At 40.8% G+C, this 22,702-nt stretch overlaps 1 protein-coding gene across 1 annotated transcript; it reads right to left on the bottom strand.

Moving 5' to 3' along the window:
• Nucleotides 1-17,012: 17,012 nt before the first annotated feature.
• On the bottom strand, nucleotides 17,013-20,795 carry LOC133905080 (cyclin-A1-1-like). The gene is made up of 11 exons (XM_062346788.1): nucleotides 20,501-20,795; nucleotides 19,669-20,071; nucleotides 19,189-19,322; nucleotides 18,689-18,781; nucleotides 18,458-18,591; nucleotides 18,292-18,367; nucleotides 18,111-18,187; nucleotides 18,001-18,034; nucleotides 17,770-17,919; nucleotides 17,529-17,663; nucleotides 17,013-17,446 (listed from the first exon to the last, which is right to left on the bottom strand). Exons 1-11 carry the CDS (start codon nucleotides 20,732-20,734, stop codon nucleotides 17,375-17,377), a joined length of 1,542 nt encoding a protein of 513 aa, XP_062202772.1. The 5' UTR covers nucleotides 20,735-20,795; the 3' UTR covers nucleotides 17,013-17,374.
• Between the last annotated feature and the right edge of the window lie 1,907 nt (nucleotides 20,796-22,702).

The raw sequence follows: 22,702 nt of genomic DNA, 5'->3' as shown, positions 1-22,702 counted from the left end.
TGCAAACCACATGTCGTGTCCATATACTTCTCAGCAAAAAGGTAAAGTCAAACGCATTATTTGCTCCATTAATAACATCATGCACACCCTCCTCTTCCAGGCCAACCTTCCCCTAACTTATTGGGGTGAAGCCCTCCACACTGCCACATATCTTCTCAACCGCCATCCAACCAAGACTCAATTTCAGCACCCCTTATTTTGCTCTCTTTGGTGTCCAACCCTGTTACTCTCATCTTCGAGTCTTCGGGTGTCGCTACTACCCTAACCTCTCCTCCTTAGCCCCCCCCCCCCCACACACACAAACTTTCTTCACAAGCTTTCCATAGAGTCCAAATTCATCAAAATCAGAGTTCGGAGTGAAAAGTTATGCCCAAAATATATATTGTTATTTTTGCTGAAATTATACACGTCAGATATTCCAGCGCTCACAATAAAAAATACTCTGACATTCACAAAAAGTCTACAACAAAGTCTAATACACATTGGATGCTTCGGCGTTCACAAAATGAATATGTAGGGCCATTTTTTCCAGAGAGGTTGCAAATGGCTCGGTTGGCATCGTATGCACACTTGATGTTCTAGCGTTCAAAGAGGACATTACACCAAACCTTCTGGCGTTCATAAGAAAGAAAGTGGAGTTACAACAGCTAGTTCAAAGATAGTACATGCCGGATGTTCCAATGCTTATAATGTTGCACATGCCGAACCATCCGGTGAGTATAATGAAATATGACCGTTGGGGCAACGGCTAGTCCGCAGATTGAGGTTATAAATACCCCTCAACTTGATTATTTGAAGATGCTGGAGTCCAGAGAAGCTCACATACACTTAAGAAGACATTCAATCCACCAAAGTGCTTAAAGTAATCATTTAAGGAAATTAAGCACATGATTAGAGAGTGATTAGTGATAATTGGCCTAGAGATAGTTGTGTCTAGGTGTTGCTACCTAAAGGGGATCAAGGAGTAATCCTAGCTTGTACCAAGTGGTACGCCGGTACCTTAGAGTCTTAGTGATTTGCCAGCAGCTTGGGTCTTGGTAGCTCAAGCTTGTTGACCCTTCAACTTGGTGTGAAGCGGCAGCAAGACTTTTGTATGGAGATGTGGAGACTCTTGCCTTATTGGCTCAAGCTCTGAAGTGAAGACGGCGGCAAGTGACCGGAAGAGAGGCTTGTGGTGAGGTCTTGTCTTGGTTGCTCGGTGGCTTAAGGGTCATAACTGAGTGCCGTTCGAGAGCTATAACCTAGATGGCTACTCTAACATAGACTAAAGGTGGCGTTTATGCCATCTATACCACGGGATAAAAATCCATTGTGCCGAGTTTACTCTCTCTACCATCTTTACGTTTTCGTATTTACTCTTACAATATATAATTGCATGTTTACCTTCATAGAGTAATTTTCTAGATTTAGCTATAGGTTGCAAACCTTTGAACGGTAGAGTAGACATACTAGATGAACCTAGAGTATATTTAGATAGAAATTAATATAGGTTTATCTTGTGAAGTTTTTAGAGCCGGTTAGTTTTAAGTGTTATAATTCACCCCCTCTTAGGACGTCACTGATCCCTTCACAATCCCTGTTGTTCCGTTTGTCAATGGCCACACCATGGTCACCCGGGGCAAATGTGGCTTCGACAGCCCTAGACTCCATTTAATCTTCATGTGGTTGTTTTGTCCTTGGTGTTGAAGATGTATCACGGTGCTTTAGCTGATTCCAATTTCCATGATGCTATGTCCGAGGAATTTGTTACTTTGCAATCTAACAACACTTGGGATCTTGTTCCTAGGCCGGCTAGTGCAAACATTGTTATAGGCAAGTGAATTTTTTGTCATAAATTCTGCTCTGATGGTTCTCTTGATTGTTATAAGGTTCATTGGGTTCTTCAAGGTTTCACTCAATGATCCGGTATTGATTTTGTTGAGACTTTCAGTACTGTGGTTAAGCCTGCTACTGTTCGCACGGTTCTTTTAGTTGCACTATATCAGAATTGGTCTATTCATTAGCTCGATGTCAAGAATGCTTTTCTCTATGGTACTTCGATTGAGACAGTTTATTGCTCTCAACCCTTTTGATTTATTGACTCTTCTCTATCCGATTATGTTTGTCATCTCAGTAAGTATTTGTATGGGTTGAAGCGAGCTCCTCACGCATGGTTTAGTCGGATCACTTCATATTTGCTCACTATTGGCTTTGTTGGTGCTCGCTTGAACACATCACTATTTATATTTCATCGAGGCTCTAACATTGTATATCTACTTCTATATGTTGGTGACATTGTCGTGACTACCTGGTCGGATGCTCTTTTGCGATCCACCATCATTGTGCTTCAACATGAGTTTTCTATGAAGGATTTGGGTCCCCTACATCATTTTCTTGGGGTCTCTGTTGAGCGCACCACTGGAGGCCTCTTTTTCTCTTAACGACAGTATATTTTGGATATTCTGGACCATGTTGGTATGTCTGATTGCAAGCTCTGCAACACTCCGGTTCATACTTGTTCCAAGATGTCAGCTCCTGATGGTGCCACTATGGCTGATCCCACTCTTATCGTAGCCTGACCGGTGCATTGCAGTACCTCACATTCACTAGGCCAGACATTGCTTATGCTATTTAACAAGTCTGCTTGCATATGCATGACCCTCGGGAACCTCACCTCACCTCAGTCAAGCGTATTCTCCGTTACCTCCACGACACTCTTGACCATGATTTGCACCTTCATCATACTACTACGACTGATTTAGTTGCTTATTATGATGCTGACTCGATTGGTTGTCCCGACATTCGTTGTTCCACTTCTACATATGGAGTTTTTCCACTTCTACATATGGAGTTTTTCTCGGCGACAATCTCATCTCCTAGTCCTCCAAGCGCTAATACACAGTTTCTCGCCCTAGTGCCAAGTCCAAGTATTGTGCTGTTGCTAATGTTGTCAGCGAGATTTGTTGGCTGCATCAACTTCTTCTGGAGTTCCATCGCCGGCTTCATCGCGTCGCCGTTGTTTATTGCGACAACATAAGTGTTAGTTTATCTCTCAACTAATCTTGTTCAACACTAACGCATGAATCATGCTGAGATTTATTTGCACTTTGTTTGTAATCTTGTTGCTACTAGTGCAGTTCAGGTTCTTCACGTTCCAACGTCGTCACGGTATGCGAATATCTTTACTAAAGGATTGTCTTCTTCGGTGTTCTTAGAGTTTTATCCTAGTCCGAACGTTCGCTCCACTCCCGCTCTGACGACGAGAGCGTGTTAGCGTGATTTACTGCCATAATCCTGCGGTCATTGCTTCCATAAATCGTAAGGATATTCATGGCATGATTGATCCTGTAATCGCGGCATGTACTTCGCGTTCCTGTTTACACCAACCACATATATGGTAGGAGATTATGTGGTCTGGCCTATATATGTAACCGTTGATGAATTAATGAAAGCATGTCGATTAATCTCCAATTTCCCACGGTTTCATTCGGGAATGAATAATTCATACAGAGATATTCTCTGGAACAATTGAGCCGTCCAAAGACATCTCTGTGAAGGAAACATGTATACAATTTTAGTCCTAGGCAGAGCTGAGAGATTTACCACCAGTGGTTAAAATCATGGGTAACTCATGAGCGCGTGTGGCGCCCTGGCACACGTGACGGGGATCCGCGAGGTCGAACGCCCTGGCGACCGAAGTCGGGGTGGCCATCATGGTGCATGCTTGGTGCTGCTCATGCGCATCCCGCCGCGTGCGTGGGTGATCTAGCCGCTGGCACGAAGCAGCCAAGCTCGCAGCGTGGCTGATCGACTGGAGCGGCCGTGCTTTAACTGGGAGGCCATCGTGATGCCGCCCGGCGGCAGGGGCATCGACGTCCGCCGCGTACGTGCGTGAGTCGGAGGCCGCCCCCGACCCCCAGGCTCACCGAACCGTGGGTCCGGCCGGAAGAACGCGAGCTGCTGAGGAATGGGGTCGGACCTGCGGGGTCCACTTGTCAGGGACCTGGTGGCATTGCAACCTGAGGAACGGCTGTGAACGAGCAAGATTTTGCTTAAATCTAATCTCATTTCCCACTTACTGAAGGATTAATCAATCTCTAACCTCCAGAATAGCAATATATACATACCTGATTGAGTGTTCATCGATTCCATGATGGTAGCTTTTGTCTGTACGACTAGTGTAGTCATCGAGCTCGCTGTGTCCACCGGATTTCTTATATTATTTAGCCTATTTAAATTAAATATTGTAATAATAGTCGTTCTTCAACTAAACTTTCAACATATAACCCTTTTAATCACGTCATAGATCTTAGCTTGGTTATATAGGATATCACCCCACGTGACATGCGATATAGTCACCTCATGGGCCGCGGCGTAACTAAATCATTGACCGGCGGCCTATATAACTACGGCAAGGGCAAGGGCAATGGCGTGGTAAAAAGGTTTATAGATCTTAAAAAATTTAGTTGGGACGAGGTTATTCTTAAAATATTAGATTTAAATAGGTTAAAAAATAAAAAGATTCCGCGTCCCACCGAGCTTGCTTTCCTCCTCCTCTTTTTTGCCCCTCCCGTACGTGTGCGCTGCAGAGCTGCTAGCTGCTGCAGCACTGGTCGACCGATCCCGTCCGGCCGGCCCTGATGCCTGCAGTTTGTCGCATTCAATTGCATGCTTTGCACTTCGCATTGCAATTGCCTCTCGTTGCCTTTCCGTAGACTGCAGCAGAGGGCGGTCGCCGTGCAGTGCAGCACCGGGTGGCAGGAAACTGGACAGCAACGATATCTGATTGCCGAAGCTACCGCTAATTTTCCTTAATCACAAATCTCGCTCCATCCTCTCTTCTTCCTTTTCTTTGTCTGATCACATCACTACACACGCATACTTTCGTGAGCGTACCACCCTACATTACACTTTTACAAATTTAATCACCGAAAAAGCACATGTAAATTTAATCACCGAAAGCGCTTGCGTGTAAACAGAGATAGGTGAAGTCCTATTCTTCTTGATACGGTTTTCATGCTATTGATCACTATAAGATGAACTCAGTTGCGTTACAGGTAGCTACACGCATCTAAGCTGCTATGCTTGGCGCCAACACGGAACTAGTGTTCAAGCCTGACTTCAGCAGGCTATTAGATCGAGTGAATTGAGAGGACATTGCCCAAACATTTCACATTCTTGAATCGGAATGTCCAGCCACATTGATCCTCCGTTTCGGCTTCTTTTGCTTCAGACGTTACATCTGTTCATTTGGTGTCTGTGTTTGCTTAAGTACGTAGGAACCACTTCTTGATGGTGTTGGGTGGCCTATGCCATTGTGAGAAAGCTTTTGTCCGTGGGCTCTTTGATGTATATTTGTCTCTTATTAGTGTTTTTTGGTGGTCCACGGCGCACCAAGCCCTAGATGAGAAAGCTTTCACAAGAATTTTTTTCTCAAACACATTGTAGCCGAGGGGGGCCTCCGTCTATACTACACAAGTTTCTTTTTTCAAGTTAAACGGGTGACGCGTGTGCAAACACACTATAGACCGATACACGTATCCAGTACGTCCCTAACACATATCTACAAACAAATTCATTGAAAATACTCGTGTGTGTAAATAACAACAACCTCCTAGTGGCCACAACAACCTCCCAGTGGCCATAATCAAAACATAGACACCATATCACTTCATTGATTAGTGCTTAATTGTCCTCCTATCCACATTTGCGATGCCAAAACTGTTGTTAGGAATTTCGTATATTATTTTGTACTGAGAGTTCCGACCTTTGTAAAAGACGGCAACCCCTAAAATTAGAAATTAATTAATAGGTACTCCCTCCGTTGTAAAAGACGGCAACCGATGGCAACCCCTAAAATTAGAAATTAATAGGTACTTCCACCGTTTCTTTTATTGACATATTAGGATTTTAAAAAGTATTTAAAAGTATCCTTTAACTATTAATTTCTTTCTTAATATATTATGTTACCACAAAATCAATATCATGTTAAAACAATTATGAAACAAATTTATTGGTACAACTTTTGTACACTAAATTTGACTAATTGTTAGTCAAAACTTATGATGTTTAACCTTTTCATATCCTAATACATCCTATGACAAAAAACAAAGGGAGTACTCTACCCGAGTCTCTTAAACAGGTATGTCGGTTGGTTATTATATAGCTTTTGAAGATCATAATATATGATAACTACATTTTTTTTAAGTACTGGGCATGAAATACAGTAGTTTCTTAGTATCACAGTATTTCACATTTGTGAGAAAACCTAGACGTGTTTGGCAGCTACACATTTTGATGCAACATTAGATGTTAAAAACATAGTTAGTAGGCTAACTTGTCATCATATATGAATACTTGAATAAGTTGTACCATGCATAAGGCTAACGGTATTAACTTGGATTTTAACAAAAAGGCCAAGCATAGTATAATTAGCGATGTGATTTGTCAAGGCTACAAGACTTTGATCAATTTGTTACAATACTCGTAGGAGAATTAGTGACATACTAGTCAATACACAGGTGAGTATTTCGATCTTAATTGCATTACACGTACGCATGCACATGTAACGTTAATTTGTCGGAGCGTCACTTCATCAGGTTAGCAGATCGACTGAATGTACACTATTACATAAACCGTCATAAATATCAGCACTGCACAATTGACAATGATAACTAAGAATTATTACTACCAGTTTCTGAACCAATAACGATAATAGACTATCATTATCGATTTGAGCCATAAATCAGTAGTGATAGCCTAATATCATTACCGATTTGAGGCACGAGCCAGCAATGATGTCTCCGCTATCATTACCGATTTGAGCTAAGAACCGGCAATGATATCACCACTATCACTACTTGTTTATAGCTCAAACTAGCAGTGAAAATGGTGATATCACTGCCGGTTCATGGCTCAAATGGCAGTGATAATTCCACACCCACAAAAGAAAACTGCACATATGGTTTATATACAGTTCATCATCACATATCACATAAGTTCATCATTATATATCACACATGGTTCAATATATGTAATTATCGCTTATCACATATGGAGTTTATCATTCACATATGCTTATATACCGGTTAGAGCGGCAATATTCTGTTGATCGTTATGACTATGCAGAAATAATATTATATTTAATAAGAGAGAATTTTATCTCCTTAACAAATTATCTATATTTATACATACTGAATCCGTATTTGATCTTTACTAACTCCGTATTTGATCTTTGCTTCGGCGGTCAGACTCTCAAGGAATGGTAGCAGAGGCATACACATAACTAGAGTAGGCAATCAGAGAGATATTCGTCAGATATGGATGGTGTCAGACTTCGAATCATGAGTTAACTACTATAATGTCTTCTGTTTTGAGTTTAACCTATTGGACAAGGATTCCATTTCATTTTCGATTGTTTTATCCAAAAAAGATTGCACTACACCTAAGTCTGCATCTAAACAGCTGTACTTGGAATTGTTTGAGCCTGACACTCAAAGCAGGTAGACAGATTGAATTGAAAGAGACCTTGACAAAATATTTCGCACACTTGATTGAAATGCCGACCAGGCATATTAATCCTCTGTTTTGGCTCCATCCTTACATCTGCTTGCACGCGGTGTCTTATGCCACTGCGAGAAAGCTTTTGTTCCTGACTCATCTACTTGATGTAGCATGTAATATATCTCCGACCTCTACATTTATAGACTTGTTTTTGTGGTGCACACATCCGCGTGTAACATGTCTGTTTTTTACGTGTACATGAAACTTGTATTCACTGCCACAAAAAGAATAAAATTGCTAAAACCAATATGGAACTTTGGGTGCTTGTCAAACACACACAACTTATTTTTCGCCAATGTAACACACACACACAAAAAAATTCGCCAATGTAAACCCGCTTCTCCCTTGATGTTGTATTGGTCGAGTTTTTGTCACACAAATGGGGCATATCCCAAAAGCCTCGTCCACTCTCAGTTTCTCACACAAAATTCCTTGAACTTTTGTCTTCGCAAAACACACACACCTAGGCCTAGTTTGGAAGCAGGGGGAGAGAAAACCAGGGATGGAAAACCCTTAGGGGGATTTTGATGGCACATTGTTTTCTTGGGTGTTGCTGTTTGGTAGCAAAGGACAGAAATCCCTGAGAACACAAATAGGCTAAAAAAAATCAGAAAAAATCAATACAAATTCAGAAAAAATCAATAACATGGGAAACTTATTGCAAGATAATTTAAATTAAAAATATTCACCAACATTATAAGGTCATCCATATATTCAACATCACACGCTCATGACATTTCATCACAATCCACAAGCAAATTTCACTTGCACAATCCAATTATCAAGCAGTAAGGTGTGTAACAGCACATACCTAACAGCTAAAGTCTAAAGCAACGTCACCAGATCCACATCAGTACAAAAATAGAGAACACAATCCACATGAGATGGTCCTCTCCATCTATCAACATAGATAGTTGAAAAATAAATGGTTTTCATATTTTCTCTCTTTGCACTCTTGAGCTGAAACTGATGTTCTCCTGATTGCTTAATCCACTGGGCTAATCCTAGCGAGTGTGGTCTCTGAGAGAATTAGAAAGAAACATGATGAAGGAAGAAATCTTTTTTTTTTTTTTGCAAATTAAGGTTCTGGACAGTAACAAACACTTGTTGGAAAATTAGCAAAATTGTAAACTACACAGGTACTTCAGCTCTACTCTAGTGTTTCATGATATAATCAAGAAACTATGATTGACCATGTAGTTCCCATCCATAACACAATTTGACACAAGCACCATCAAACCAAATTACAGTTGAATCAAATTGAATTAGGTTTACACAGAAGAATAGATGAATGAAAATTCGTTGATAGGATAAAATATCAGTTGAAAGAAAATAAGAACTCAGTACTGAAACTAAGTACAGCTAAGCTACTATCTAGTATGCTACTGCTCTCACTTGCAACGTGTAGCTAACACAATCAGCAATTTTCTATAAACATGACTCAAGACCAATCATATGTACATCCTGCAAATAATATGGTCATAATGTGTCCAACATCCACAACAAGCAAAAACACTAAAATGCATGAAGAATGAGGCTAGATTTGTTGCTACCAGAACTGAAAAAAAATGGAAACTCTAGGACATCCATTACACTTGATAAATAGCCTGAATCAAACACTTGGATCTAGGAAACAACAGAAGCACCTCACCCACATGTAACAGCCAACACATGAAACCAGGAGCGACACTTACCTAAACAATACCACAGGCATCAAGAGTTACCTTGCACACATGCAAAGATCGAAACAACAACAGAATCAAGAGAGTGTGCTACTCCAAAACAACATAACAAGCAGAAATTTGAAAGGATCATACCTATGGAGTAATTTTCTTGTTCAGCCAAATTAATCGCACAAATGGGTTCTTGGTTTTGATGAATATTTGTTTGTTTACCTCACTTTCGAAGATCACTAATGCGTCTGCCTTCTTTTCATCGGTCAGTTCCTCCATGGCTTCCAAGTTATCAATACATTTTTCAATGGAATAATCATCTTCACGCCTTTACTTTTCATTCAAACTTTCTGTAGATTTTTCTGTTTGTTTATTTTTGTAGTACAAGTAGTCTCCAAGAAAACTGCAACTTGACTTTGCTTGCGCTTTTTCCCGCTGTCACCTTCTTGCTGTCCTAAATTATGATCGGATAATCCAGATTGAGCTTCATTGGGTTTAATATGTTGATTTGACGTCCCTTGCCCATCCAAACTTGAAGCAAATGGATTTGTACCAATATTGTGTTTAGAGGTGGGGGGCACGTGTTGTATACTCTGTTCGGAGGTACTTCTTTCAGTTAGAGGTTCCACTCGCTCAGTTAATATAAAATTTAAATCTCCCGTAGCAATGCTTTCTGTTCCAAAGCAAAAAATAACTTCATACGCATGCATATGCACCATGCTGAGAATAACTAAATACATGTATATGCATGAATATGCATCATGTTGAAAATAATTTAATACATGTATATGTCAAGATGATGATGCAGTCCTATACTTGGTGATCTTGCCCTGTTTCTCTGTACCTTAACCTTGCTCAAAGCTCTCAGCTTTCCTAAGACACAAGCACAGGTTATTAGCTACAAACTACCACTACAACTGCCCCTCTAAGTACTAATACTGCTAGTTGATTGCTTTGTTTAACTATCAACTGTCCAAACTATATGGCCAAACTGCCTATCAACAATAGAGTCAGAGGACACATTCTATAATAGCTAAAGCATATAACTGTCGGGATATATCAGAAAACATGAAAATCACCAGTAGTAGAGGGTCAAAATTACCTTCATACAGTGATGCCAAGTTGTTAAACAAAGGAAATGGCTTTTTGCAGAACTTTTTATCTTTTGGGTGATCTTATTGAATGCAACACAACAAGATAGTTAGTACTTATTAACAAAAGGCAGCACAAAGGCATCTAGCTGCTAATGTGTGTGAGAAGACCTTACATGAATAATATTATCCCAAATCATTGGTTAACAACTATCATGCCTAGAGAATCATTTCAACCAATACCACTATGTTTTCTAGTTTCCTTTCAATTCCTTTTTCTTTTCTTGTATTTGCTGCTTTGTGAAATACGCTAGAGGATATCTTTCATTGAACTTGCTTGTGATACTTCTCCAACCTTCTGTTGTCCAACCGTTTTGCCCCATGAACATTGGGTTATTATTGTGCTCATGCAATGTGTCAACAAGACTTTTTTCATATGTGAATGTCCATGCAACCCTTTATACCTTCTGTTAACATGACTACATTTTCCACAACAAAATTAAACAAAATATGCTTATTATAAAATAACATTACGAGAAATAAGCAATATTATGGAACATCTTTTACAATATCATAAAAGAAATACATTAGTATTACTTTAAGTGTCCAACACACAAACTAGTGCTACCATACTACATTCCAAGACATCATGCTCAACTAATTATTGTAGGCAACCCACATTTATAGTGCAATTTGATCTCTTAGGGTACTTCCATCAATTGACTCCACATTGTTTGCATAGTTATCATCTTCCTCCGGCAAGTCAACGTAATCGGATGGCTCAATATAAACAGGATGGTCATCTAGCCAACCTTCTTAACCATTTTGCCCTCTAATGATATTATGAAATGCAACCGTTGCAGCTACAATCTTAATATGAGACTCTATTAGATAGAATGTCCCCACTTTCAAAATTGGAAACTGTTTTTTCAACACTCCTATTGCTCTTTCAATGTGATTGCGGAGGATTGCATGTCGATAATTGAACAATTATTTGTAGTTTGCATAATCATTTCTTCGAGATGAATGATGCCTCCTAAACTCACTAATATGGTACCTAACTCCTCGATATGGAGCAATGAAGGATGGTGTGTTTGCATAGCCACCATCTACAAGGCAAAATTTCCCCTCTGGCACATTAAAACCCTTCCTAAGAGCAGATCACAGAACTCCTGCATCAGATGCAGACCCTTCCCACATGCATGAATGAATGTGAAATTTAGATTGAAGTCACAAGCGAGCATCACACTCTGAGATAGTGTTCCTTTCCTATTTCTGTATGGAGGAGCCTTGTCTTCTGCAATGGTTAGAGATATGTGTGTCATAAATGGCACCAATGCAGGTCTGCACATAAAAAAAGAAAACTAAGCATTGGAATAGAGTGTTCTACAATGGTTATAGAGACATGTGTTTAGATCTTATGGCTAACATGAAAGAAAGGCATAAATCAAGGGTCAAACGCACTCTTAACATGAGTTTGGTTTGCACTAGGGAGCTTCACAAATCTATGAGTCAAGGCTGGGATTATATCAAAGGCCTCCTTTATTTTCCTATGGATTGTCTCACCACTGTGTTAGAATACCTTTGTTAGCCTTAGATTGCTTGCATTGTGAGAGAGCATGAACATGAACATTCCTAGCCGCTCCTTAATGGAAACACCACGTGTATCACGCAACAAATTCTCCCTCCTAAGAAAATTTGTTGTAGCTCAAAATATTTCAGACTCCATCCTGAACTCAGCTTTGCACCAACTCTCATGACCTTTCACTATTTATTTGATCTTTTTTGCACTAGGAAGTGATGACGTGTGCATTAGCATTTTCTCATCATGAAGACAAGAGTGAATAGCAGGGACAATAGCTACAAATAGTTCATCGTTCTCTTCTTCCTAATCTAACTTGAATTCCCTAAATTGTTCCTCCCAAGAACCTATTATCTAGTAAATGCAATTCATATTGTTAATTAGCAATAGGATAATGACATATATACCACTACCAATTGGGTTGTTGCATCAAATTTTGAATGCCAAAGATGCATATCTATGTTTGGCACAAAAGTAAAGCTTTAGCTTCACTTACAAATGATTTAGAGTAATTTTACATGTACTCCTTTTTAATACATTCTAACTATACAGCTATAACAATCCAAAATAGTTCAAATTTCTGGGGACATTTTTATTAGACATTTATTATCTTTAAAGAAATTAATTTGCCATGAGTTCATCTAATCCAACCTTATTACCAATTAAAAAATCATGAAACCAAATGACATCTAGATAATACAACAACAATAATATTTGGATAATCCAATATGTTGATTTCTCAGCTACAGTGCCTAACAACACATTTTTCTCTAAAGAACTGTAATTATTGGACGCTACTACCAGTTCTCCACCAAATATGCTTGCATCTAAAGTTGCATCCTATCTGAACCAATTATTTTCACCAAAAAAAACCTCAAGACTACATGATATAAACTCAAATACTCAAATTGCACCTAATCATAGCAATAATATCATGATTGGCTCATGCCCCTGCTAGACTACATTGTACAACCATGCATTGAAATCATAGATATTAAAACCAAGCATATCCAAATCTAACTCTCAACTAGAAAGCCATACCATACCCAAGATCCTGGTGCTGCTTAAAAATTTCAGAGGGGGGGGGGGGGAGGGGAGAAAAGGTCATGTACACTGATCTATCATGGAGCAGGGGCGGACTTGACATGGCCATGCATTTTGCAGATTATGAATTGCTATCATTAACCCTCCCCAGAGCATACAAAATCCGCATTCTAATATCTGCTGGAATACCCGCCCGCTGGAAAACGGATGCCACCGTTGTTGGTGTTGAAGGAAAGACGACGACAGACACTAGAATGCTTCAGAGGTAAGAAGAGGATAGCCAGATCAAATGCATGAGGGAAGAGGAGTTGGTCGCCCCTGGTACCTCTTGATCAAGTCCCCCACTGGAGACAGGGGCGAAGACAACGGCACCGGTGAGATTTGCGAGTGAGCAGTCGAAACCCTAGCACGAGCTTCGCTCAGCGAAGTGGCGCGCATGTGGTTGAGGAAGATGGGTCTGCGGGGGCGGAAAAGGGCGTGGCGATGGAGCTTTCACAAGGATGGGCGCTACAACACTGGGGAAATGATGGCGAAGGCGGTTGGCGGGTGGGGTCTGGTCACGAAGCCGCAGTGGTGGTGTCGGCCGTGGAGGTTGAGTCGCAACTCGTGAGCGAACGAGCGAGACGGGGGAGTCGCGCCCGACCTATGTTGGTGGGGCGTGTTTCCCCCATGGAAATGACGAGGATCGGGCCAGGGAGACTAGTCCCATGAGCTTCCAAATGTGCAATCCACCTAACCCATAAATTCTTCCTCCGTGGGCTTGCTGCTCTAGGAATGGGTCGAGATGCCCACAAGATTTGGGCCTCCCAAACAAGCCCCTAAAGAGGTTGAGGAAAAACCTTCTGTTGTCAAACACACCCTTATTGTCATCAATTTTTAGTTGAAAATTATAGCTTAATTTTTCTAGGCACTTTCCCATCTTCTTAATCCCAAATGAAATGGTCAAGGGAAAAAGAAGAAAACACAACCTTTTGTGGTCTTTGAGTAAATACACATCTCCTATTTCTGATGGGATGGGGCTAGACCTGAGCATATTAGGCTTGACTTGGCCCAAAAAGCCCAACCTGATGAGGCTTATTGGATGGGCACATGCAAATGTTGTCGAGGTTGAAACACCCTGAACCTGATCCGAGCCCCGCTCGAAATATTCTTTGAATTATTTTTACGCGTGAAATTGACTGGGCGGCCCGATTTCAGCATGAAAATGCAATCTTGAAACCTGCTCATGGGCGTGTCTAGGCACAGTTTTTTGACCCAAAATAAATCAGGCTTTTTGCCAGCCCGACTCATTCCGCCACAAAAAATTCTCAAGTCTAGATGGGGCCAATTTGGCTATAAACTAAGTAGAGTGTGGACTGCGACGTAGGTTGTGTATGGTGGTGGGAACGAGAGATTGGTATTGCCAAGCCTACAAGGCTGCAATCCATGGCTGCGGCAGGACACACCATGCACGCCTCATGCTTGAGTGTGTTGTGTGTGGCTCGACACGATGTATAATATGATGATTATTGTACGATTGAGAATGATAACTAGAGAGATGAATATGCGCCTTACCAACTTCTTAGATGATCTTTTTCTAATCTTTCACTCAATGCGTCTCAAAACAACACGTGGAAGCAAAAATTCAAGAGAAACACGTTGCACCAAAAGATCATATAAGAAATCATAGCTCTTATGGATGGAATTGAATACTAAGTTCTATTGAAAACCAATCCATATGTCATCGTACTCCAAAACTTGCAATTTGAGAAAGAAATACTTAAATTCAAGAAGATAGTCACCGGATGAAGAAACTCTTCAAGTTGATGATTTAAAGGCAAAGTAATTCAAGACTAATTCTAAATATGAATTCTATACTTCTAGCAACAAGAAGAACAACTTCAACATGGAGAAAAATTTCAGCTCTCAAACCAAAATGAAAATCGCAATGAAAACTGAAAAATTCGCAATGAAACAAGGGAGCCAATAGGGAGAAACTAGAAGAAGATAAGCACAAGCATAAGAGGCAATATGAACTTCATTACTTATAAAGGATAGCCCTATTTTTAGCATATTACAAAGTATTTTACAAACAAAAAGCTGTTACCTAATACATAGGCTAAGCACTCCTCTCACCATTCTAAAATCCTAGCTTACAACTCTCAAATGTCTAACTCAAAGGGCTCAACTAACAATCCCACTCTATTTATAACCTAGGTTCATTGTCCCCTAAGTTTTCTAGATTATTTTTAAAATACCACTCTCTTCCAATACACTCATACCTAACACCGAGGGTATTTTCGTTCATCTTTTTTCTTGTCCATCAAACGGTCGTGGTGCCTTCATGACTTAGCTTCGTCTCGATGCAAGCTTCACGATGATGCAACTTGTACTCCTCCTTCCTACAGTTTTGAGGCCAAACTGTGAAACCGTATTGCACGTTTCTCAAAGTGTGACTCACCGCCACTTGTTTACACATTAAGCAAGTGATCCGATATCGACACGTGTATTTCGTCTTGCGATCTTGACCGCCAGCAAGTCTCTCATGCTCCCGATCTCTCATGCCATCTTGTTACTTGCATCAGCATCCCTTTCATTTGACTTTGTTAATACGCTGTCTACATCCGCCTTCTCACACTTTGCTTGCTCTCTACTTATACAACTAGAATCATCCTTGACTCCATCTGGCCACTTTGATCGTCCAGCAGCAAGCACCCTGTTTAGTCCTGATCATCCCGTTGTTGATCACCAAGTTGCATTCATCAATTACACATCATAGAATAAGCAAACACATATCTCCAACTCTATTATAGATTAGTCAAAATTAAAATCCTCAGTCAGAAAGCTGATCTCAGAAAAATCGTGAACGTTGAGTGATCTGGTGTTGCAAACTCTTCAACACCGGATCATCCAGTGAATGCAACCCAGCATACAAGCTATTTTGCAACTTCTCCAGAACAAATACTCCGATGAATTCTCCGGCATTCACAAATCCAATCGCCGGTCCGTCCGGCGTGTACATCCTTACCAGACATGCTATTTGCAACCTCTCTAGAAAAATTGGTCCAACATGCACAGATCTAATCGTCGGTCCATCCGGTGTATACATTCTCACCAAATACGCCATTTGCAACCTCTTTGAAAAAATTACTTCAGCATGTCGAGCTTCCCATCGTCAGACCATCCGGTGTACACTTCAAATCTTGCTTTTGTACTGAAATACTTCTGCGTGAAACCTTTTAAGCGCCGGACCATCTGGCGAGTTTACTTTTCTAAATGCTGGATCATCCAGTGAGGCAAAAATTTCTAGACTCAAAGACAAAAATACCAACTCCGTTTTCTATGCAACTTTGATTAGTTATGATAATAATTGCAATATATAAACATATCGCTACAATCCCAAAATCATCATACCAAATTAATAAACTTGTCAATCATCAGCGTATTTCAATTTATCATCACGGTCATTCCACTAGTAGAAATAAAAATAGATTTGTCTATGTTTCTTTTTTTAAAGAAAGGAGGTTCTAATATTTAATCCACTGAAATTTATAATTGTTACAGTTAATGCACACGGTACGTCTGAGTACCATCCAACGATCATCTTCTTTCTTCTTCCCAGCTGCACGCAACCCCACCATCCTCTATCTACGACACCCCGGATCAACCCCTGCTACACTAATCCGGTATCGCTAGACCGCTTCCTTACCTCCTCCGTCACCGCCCACCACAGCAGATGGCACTCTGCCTCGACGCTCTACCTGTCATTCGCAACCACCACCGGTCCGACCACCGCCTAATGGCATGCCCTACGGCCTCCAGAACCCTAAAACTCGGAACCCCTCTACTAACCTTGCCAGGGGCCGTCCACCGGAAATATTGATGTGGAGGAGACGCGTAAAAAGAATACAGCGGTGAGAAGGTAGGAAAGTATTGCAGGTAACGTAAAGATGACACGCGGTTATTCCATTGACCGAAACAACTAGATAGATCCGAGCAAAGAGGCTAGAAGGTAGGCAGAACTTTTAACCCCAAACATCAATTTCTGTAGGCTTTGACTCGAACCAAACATTTCTCATTAGAAAAAAAATCAAATAAAACTTTGGTAAACGGAGCCTTTCCATATCTTTGTTAGATGGGATAATGTAACTCCAACATTGCATCAGTTAGCTGAGCTCAAGGACAAGAGGCAGAAAGTAAAGACATGGTCGGAATGAGCACTGTTAAAATGTGGTGCTCTTATGAAGGTATCAGACTAGCAGTCCTGTCTTATGGCATACAAACGAGATGTGCTTTGCACTTTGCAGCAGGACTCCGATTTACATGCACCTGAAAAATACATGGGTCTGTACATTCTCTCAGTAAGAAAAAAGAGCACACCGCTGTCATAACATATCACAAGCACTGAACAACCTGGCATTTGAGTCATGAGAGGAAGAATTCAGTAAGCAACTGCAACTCCTCTAGCACGTTGCATCTCGGAAGAACTCAGAAGGAATTGATGCTGGACAGTGCTTTTTTGCAACAAATTTGTACTGAGGAAGGAAAGGGAGAAGACGGCGTTAGTATTGGCGACTTTGTTGTTAACCCAAGAAATTGGGGAGCAAAGCCAGTTACCTTATGTTGACTGTACTTTTCTCTGATTGCAGGAAGGTTACCCACAGGACCAACACTGAAAAGGCGGTGCAGTGCCTTTACGCAGTCGCATAACTCTGAGGGCTTGTATTGTGTGTACTCGGCAAGGGTCGAATTCTGCTTCCCAGTTTGCAATGAGAATTATACGTTAGCCCATGCAGATATTTGATTTGGCAACTGCTACAAGTATATATGCAAACGGCAACATTGTGATGCCACCTACCCAAGGATACTTTGTCGGCTGGAGTATAAATTTCGCCAAGAAGATAGCTGAGGCAGCTATTAGTGAAGGAGCGTAAGAAAGTAGATTGTACTCCAGCAGTGAGAGCTCCGCTACATAATTGGCTAGGGACTCCAGATGCAAAGCTGGATCCTGTAAAAAGATAAGTCGTAAGTGCAATGCAATAACATTTATAACTTGTGGGATTGCAAAAGTTGATTAAAAGAGCAGCACCTCATCACATACTTGTGCAGCACGAACAAATCTCCTATCGTAAGCAAAGAAAAGAGTCAGTAATGTTTCTTGTTAGCATCATAAAGTTTATAAGATGAAAAGAGCAGAACCTCAAAAAGCATTTTGCTGTAGGTGCAGCCATTTCAAAGTTCAGGTAATTCAGGACAGAAGCTTCCATTTCTAAAACCTGTTCATGTATAAGTAAGAGAGTGAGGGTGACGAAGAAGGCCTGTCGGATGTCATGATCTAACAGATAAAACAAAGAACTGTTGGAAGTAATATATCGCATACCTCATCTCTGAAGTATGTGTTGTCAGTTATGTAGCAGAATTCTTCTACGTGGGGTGCACATATCTCTTCGTATTTTCTGAATTTGAACTTGTGGACATGTCAAAATCAGTATGCCAACAGTTTAATACTAACTGAGAATAACTGAAAGAAAAATAATAGATCTTACGCAGCTATAAGCATGCAAGCAACGCCAAGTAACTGCAGCCTTTGGCGGTTGATTTGGTTGCCAGAAAGATGACGGTCAATGTAGTTAACTGCCAGGTATAAAGTATCAGGAACAAGACGATATTCTTCAGCAACCTGCACAAGGGAAAAGCGTGAATACAATGTTAGGTTTCAAACAAGATTGATCTTTAGTCTTTTAAGTAAGTTTAATTTGTGAAGCAGACAAGCTTACTTCCACAAGCCAGTCTATCAAAATAGCTCTCATGCTTGAAGTTACATCCATTTGGATCGTTTCCATAAAATCAGCTGATGGCCTTTTCTTGGTCTGCTAGAAAGCAATGCAGTATATTAACAACATACACCGAAAGGGAAAAAACAGGGGTTCTAGGACTCCAGTACGTATATATAAATCATGTCTAGCCGAAATCGAAGACTTTCATAGATGAAATCCACTTTAGTCATTCAGAAAAAAATAAGTTATTTTTTCCATACTGTGGAAGTGCATGGATATGCTGAAATATAATTACAATAAACAAATTACGGTCTTGTTGATTTGGTGCCATCGATGTAGACTTTTTGCTTGTTGGCGGATGCAATCAACCGCAACATTAATTAAATGCAAAGCAAATCTTCTAATCTTCTCTAAGCATTTTTTAAAAAGCATTTTCTTATGTTCAGTGCTTGAGGAAAATTATTTTGGCACGGACAAAGGTGTAGACAAGAATGTGTCACCTCAGCCTCACGCAAGAGCATGTAGATGTCAGAAGCAGGAGTCGGACACAACTGCGGATCCTCATCTTTATTTTCAGCATCACAAGTGCGGTCGATTTCAATTGCAGCAGGGGCATCCTTCTTCCACTTAGTTTCTGGTAACGAAAACAATATATATACTTAAATGTACCAAAATTAAGACCATCTCTAATAATATTCTCTTCATTTCGTTCTCTTTTTATTCCTCTTCCTGTTTCTATTTTATTTATTTTCTCTTATCTCTAACAACTTTTCTTCGAAGGAAATCGTGAAGAAAAATGAGAGAAAATCCCGTGATGGAGAGAATAGGGGAGAGAATCTCTTCGTGAAAATGTTAGAAGCCGGTTAAAACGTTGAAGGAAATAGGAATTCTTCGCGAGACTCGCGGCGACGAAAACCGTTAAAGATGATCTAACAAAATAAAGCACAAATCCTAACAGGAATGTCAGCAAGGAAACAAACCTTCAACACCTCTGTCCTCCGAGATATGTAGGTGTTCATTTCCCCGTCGCTCCAATGAAGCGAGCATTGACGAGTCCCCATAATCAATGTACTCAAAGTCTGGGCTTTTCATAGAGTCGCAGGTAGACATCGTCTCATCGATGGAAACTGAGTCTCCTGAGTATCGGGAAGACACAATGCTGCTGCAGGGTGCAGTGGCAGGTGCGACATTTGGCGCATGCGCAACAGTGGGCACCTTAGGAGGAGGAACATTGTGCTTTTGCACCGTGCCGTCATTGCGAGATACGGCTGGAGTTGGCTTGGTAGAAGCCGATTTCACTGCAGAACACCGATCGGATCCCCTGCGAGCACTTGCCAAAGAGCCCTTCTTGAGTGGTGCAGCTGAGGTAGCTGAATTCAATTTCTGCGAACAAAAGGAACAAGCTATTTCAAATCTCCTAAATACCCAATGAGATTAAAGGAAGTAATAGCAACACTACGAATGCATAATATCATATTGTGAAGATGTGAAGAGAGGATCCCAAAGCTACTAGAGAAAAAAGATTGCCGCATTGGGAAGTGGGAACACCAAGAAAATTTCGTTTGAAAATGCCAATAAATTTTGTACGAAAACGATCAGGTGCAGTTAGGCCTATTGACCATCAATGTATATAAGATGCCAATCAAGACAGGTAAATGTGTTGAATAACAGTGCAGAACCACAAAATCCGACAGATTGTAGCGAAGTGGATGAGATCCCATTTCGGCATGACGAATGCCCCAAACCAGCAGAACATGAATGAACTCGATCCATCCCGACTCCCAAGAACAGCAAAGAAGCATCACGACGTACCCCAGTGCGCGCCGGGTCCATCGCGACCTTCCCGGAGCCGCCGACCCTCCTCCATCCCGCGCCGTCGACAACGGCGTTGGTGATGTTGCCGAGCGCGGCGCGCTTCTTGGCCTGCGCCGCGGTGGCCGCCTTGGCTCCCCGGCCGGCGCTCTCCGCAGCCACCGCAGAGCGTTTGGCCGTCGCGGTGGCCGCCGCCGCCGCCGCCGAGCGGCGGGAGGTGGCGTTGCTCGACATCGGCGAGGGGATTGATTGGGCCTGGGAAGGAGGGGAGGACGAACGGAATGGATGGAGGCTCCGCCGTTTCAAAAATTTTCGAACCAAGGGAGCTGAGCTGACGATGGTGGGACCGGGGACGAGCTTAGACTGCGCAGGGTCGCATGACAGAAGGTGGGGCCCACCTGCCTGATTCAGCTCATGCGACTGCAGTGACGCACTGCACATGCCACGGGGGAAAAAATTCTGCTCCTTAGTCTGTCTCCGACAGACTCTGTAGCTATATTTTTTCCAAATGCTACAGTAAAATGAGGGATGATGATGCCTCGTATCTGGTTCCAACAAAATTCGTATCAGCTAAACAGTGTTACGGATGAGAGATGGGCGACGACATTTTTTGATGGATACGGGAGCCTCTATCACTGTTCATAGCGTATGCACGTTGATCCGAGAGGATTAGGAGAATAATAGAAGGTAAGAAATATGGTAGCTGTTAGAGATGAAAAAAATAATGGATGCTGTAATAATGTTAGAAGATGCTGTAATAGTGTTATAAGGAACGGATTTTTGGAGTATTTATTGGAGATGACGTAAGCACACTCTGGATGGCTACCGTTGAAAGTAATAGATGAGATCTACTCAATACTAATTATATATATTAAATAATTAATATTTAATATATCTTTTACATTTTGATAAGATCTATCACTTTGAGATTCACATTGAGAACAGGTAATAGCAAATGATGGTGCTGCAGGAGGAGGTGTTTGTATCATAGCTGGATAGAAATTTTTTTCCTGCCTGAAACCATTTGAGATGTGAATAGCATCTTTGACATGGGTGTGTTTGATTGTTCAGATAAAGTTTTGTAGAGTTGTATCGTATATATAGTCTAAGGGAAAGATGGTTAAGCGAAGTTGTATTCATTAAAAAGAATAATGTTTGATTAGTTGTCTATGTCTAGACAGTTTGAGTTGAGTTTCTGTTTTATTGATAAAATCAGAAGTTATATGAGCGAATGCAAGAGTTAAGATGGTGATTGATTACTTACGTGAATAGAATTTTATGACACTAACAAATAAATCCATTTATATAAATAGATACATCGAGCCAGAAATAATTTTGGTAACTAAACACACCCCATCTGAACGAGGGGAAGTAAGAGCAGGGTTTTGTTTGTACCCAATGAACCTTACAAAAAATTAGTAATACTAAAACGTAAGGAAAAACAAATATTCGGATTGTGACCGCACCAAGGACGGATCAATATATTAGGACCGGAGTCAAGCGAACCCAATGCCATCACCTCAACCCTTGATTAAGTTAACTAGTCAAATAGCCGGCGCAATTACACTTGCAAGATTTGAAAATATACTTATATCTGCTATAAGCTTGCAATGCTTACAATCAATCATTTTATTAGTGCAACCGTAAAATATTTGATTTATTCCCTAATGGTTGAAATATATATAGCTGTTAGTATGCAAATAAATTTGCGAACATCAGAATTAGAACTGAAAGGGAATTTAAATTTTTACTCCAACAAATCTCTTTGTACGTTTTGTCTTTTACCATATCATTATATGGTCTTTTTTTCGTTGTTCACCTTGAGCTAGCTTGAACCAAACATACCCGATGCCTTCAAACTTAGGTATTGGATGTGGTTTGACATGTACATAAAACTTCCGTATACCAATCTAAGAACGTAATCAGGGATACTATATCTCCTTGATCGTACGGGAATGAAATGAATCTGTGTTTGATCAGGAGGAGGAAGAGAATGGGGCGCGTACCTTAGTTGTAGCTCCTTTGTTGTAGCGAAGTCCTAGCCTCCTACATGGAAGTGTATGATTATCTATGGTATCCATAGGATCCTTTACCCACTTCTTTTAGGAAAATACTCACCCTGGGTCACATGAGGAGATATAGCCAAAATATGCACAGATGAACAATTCATTATGTAATTCCACAAAATATAATCCAAAAGGT

Source organism: Phragmites australis, chromosome 22 (genome assembly GCF_958298935.1).
Source record: "Phragmites australis chromosome 22, lpPhrAust1.1, whole genome shotgun sequence".
Classification (NCBI taxonomy): domain Eukaryota; kingdom Viridiplantae; phylum Streptophyta; class Magnoliopsida; order Poales; family Poaceae; genus Phragmites; species Phragmites australis.
Note: the sequence above shows the minus strand (reverse complement) of the source record. Positions and strands in the feature narration are given on the sequence as shown.

What these genes read in the sequence shown, in the direction of transcription:
- LOC133905080 (XM_062346788.1), bottom strand. Translation starts at nt 20,734, where the DNA reads ATGTCGAGCAACGCCACCTCCCGCCGCTCGGCGGCGGCGGCGGCGGCC. An exon ending in TGCTCTTGCGTGAGGCTGAG is followed by an intron (nt 18,782 to 19,188) that starts GTGACACATTCT and finishes GCTTTCTAGCAG; the next exon opens with ACCAAGAAAAGGCCATCAGC. An exon ending in ACAGCAAAATGCTTTTTGAG is followed by an intron (nt 18,035 to 18,110) that starts GTTCTGCTCTTT and finishes TGCTTACGATAG; the next exon opens with GAGATTTGTTCGTGCTGCAC.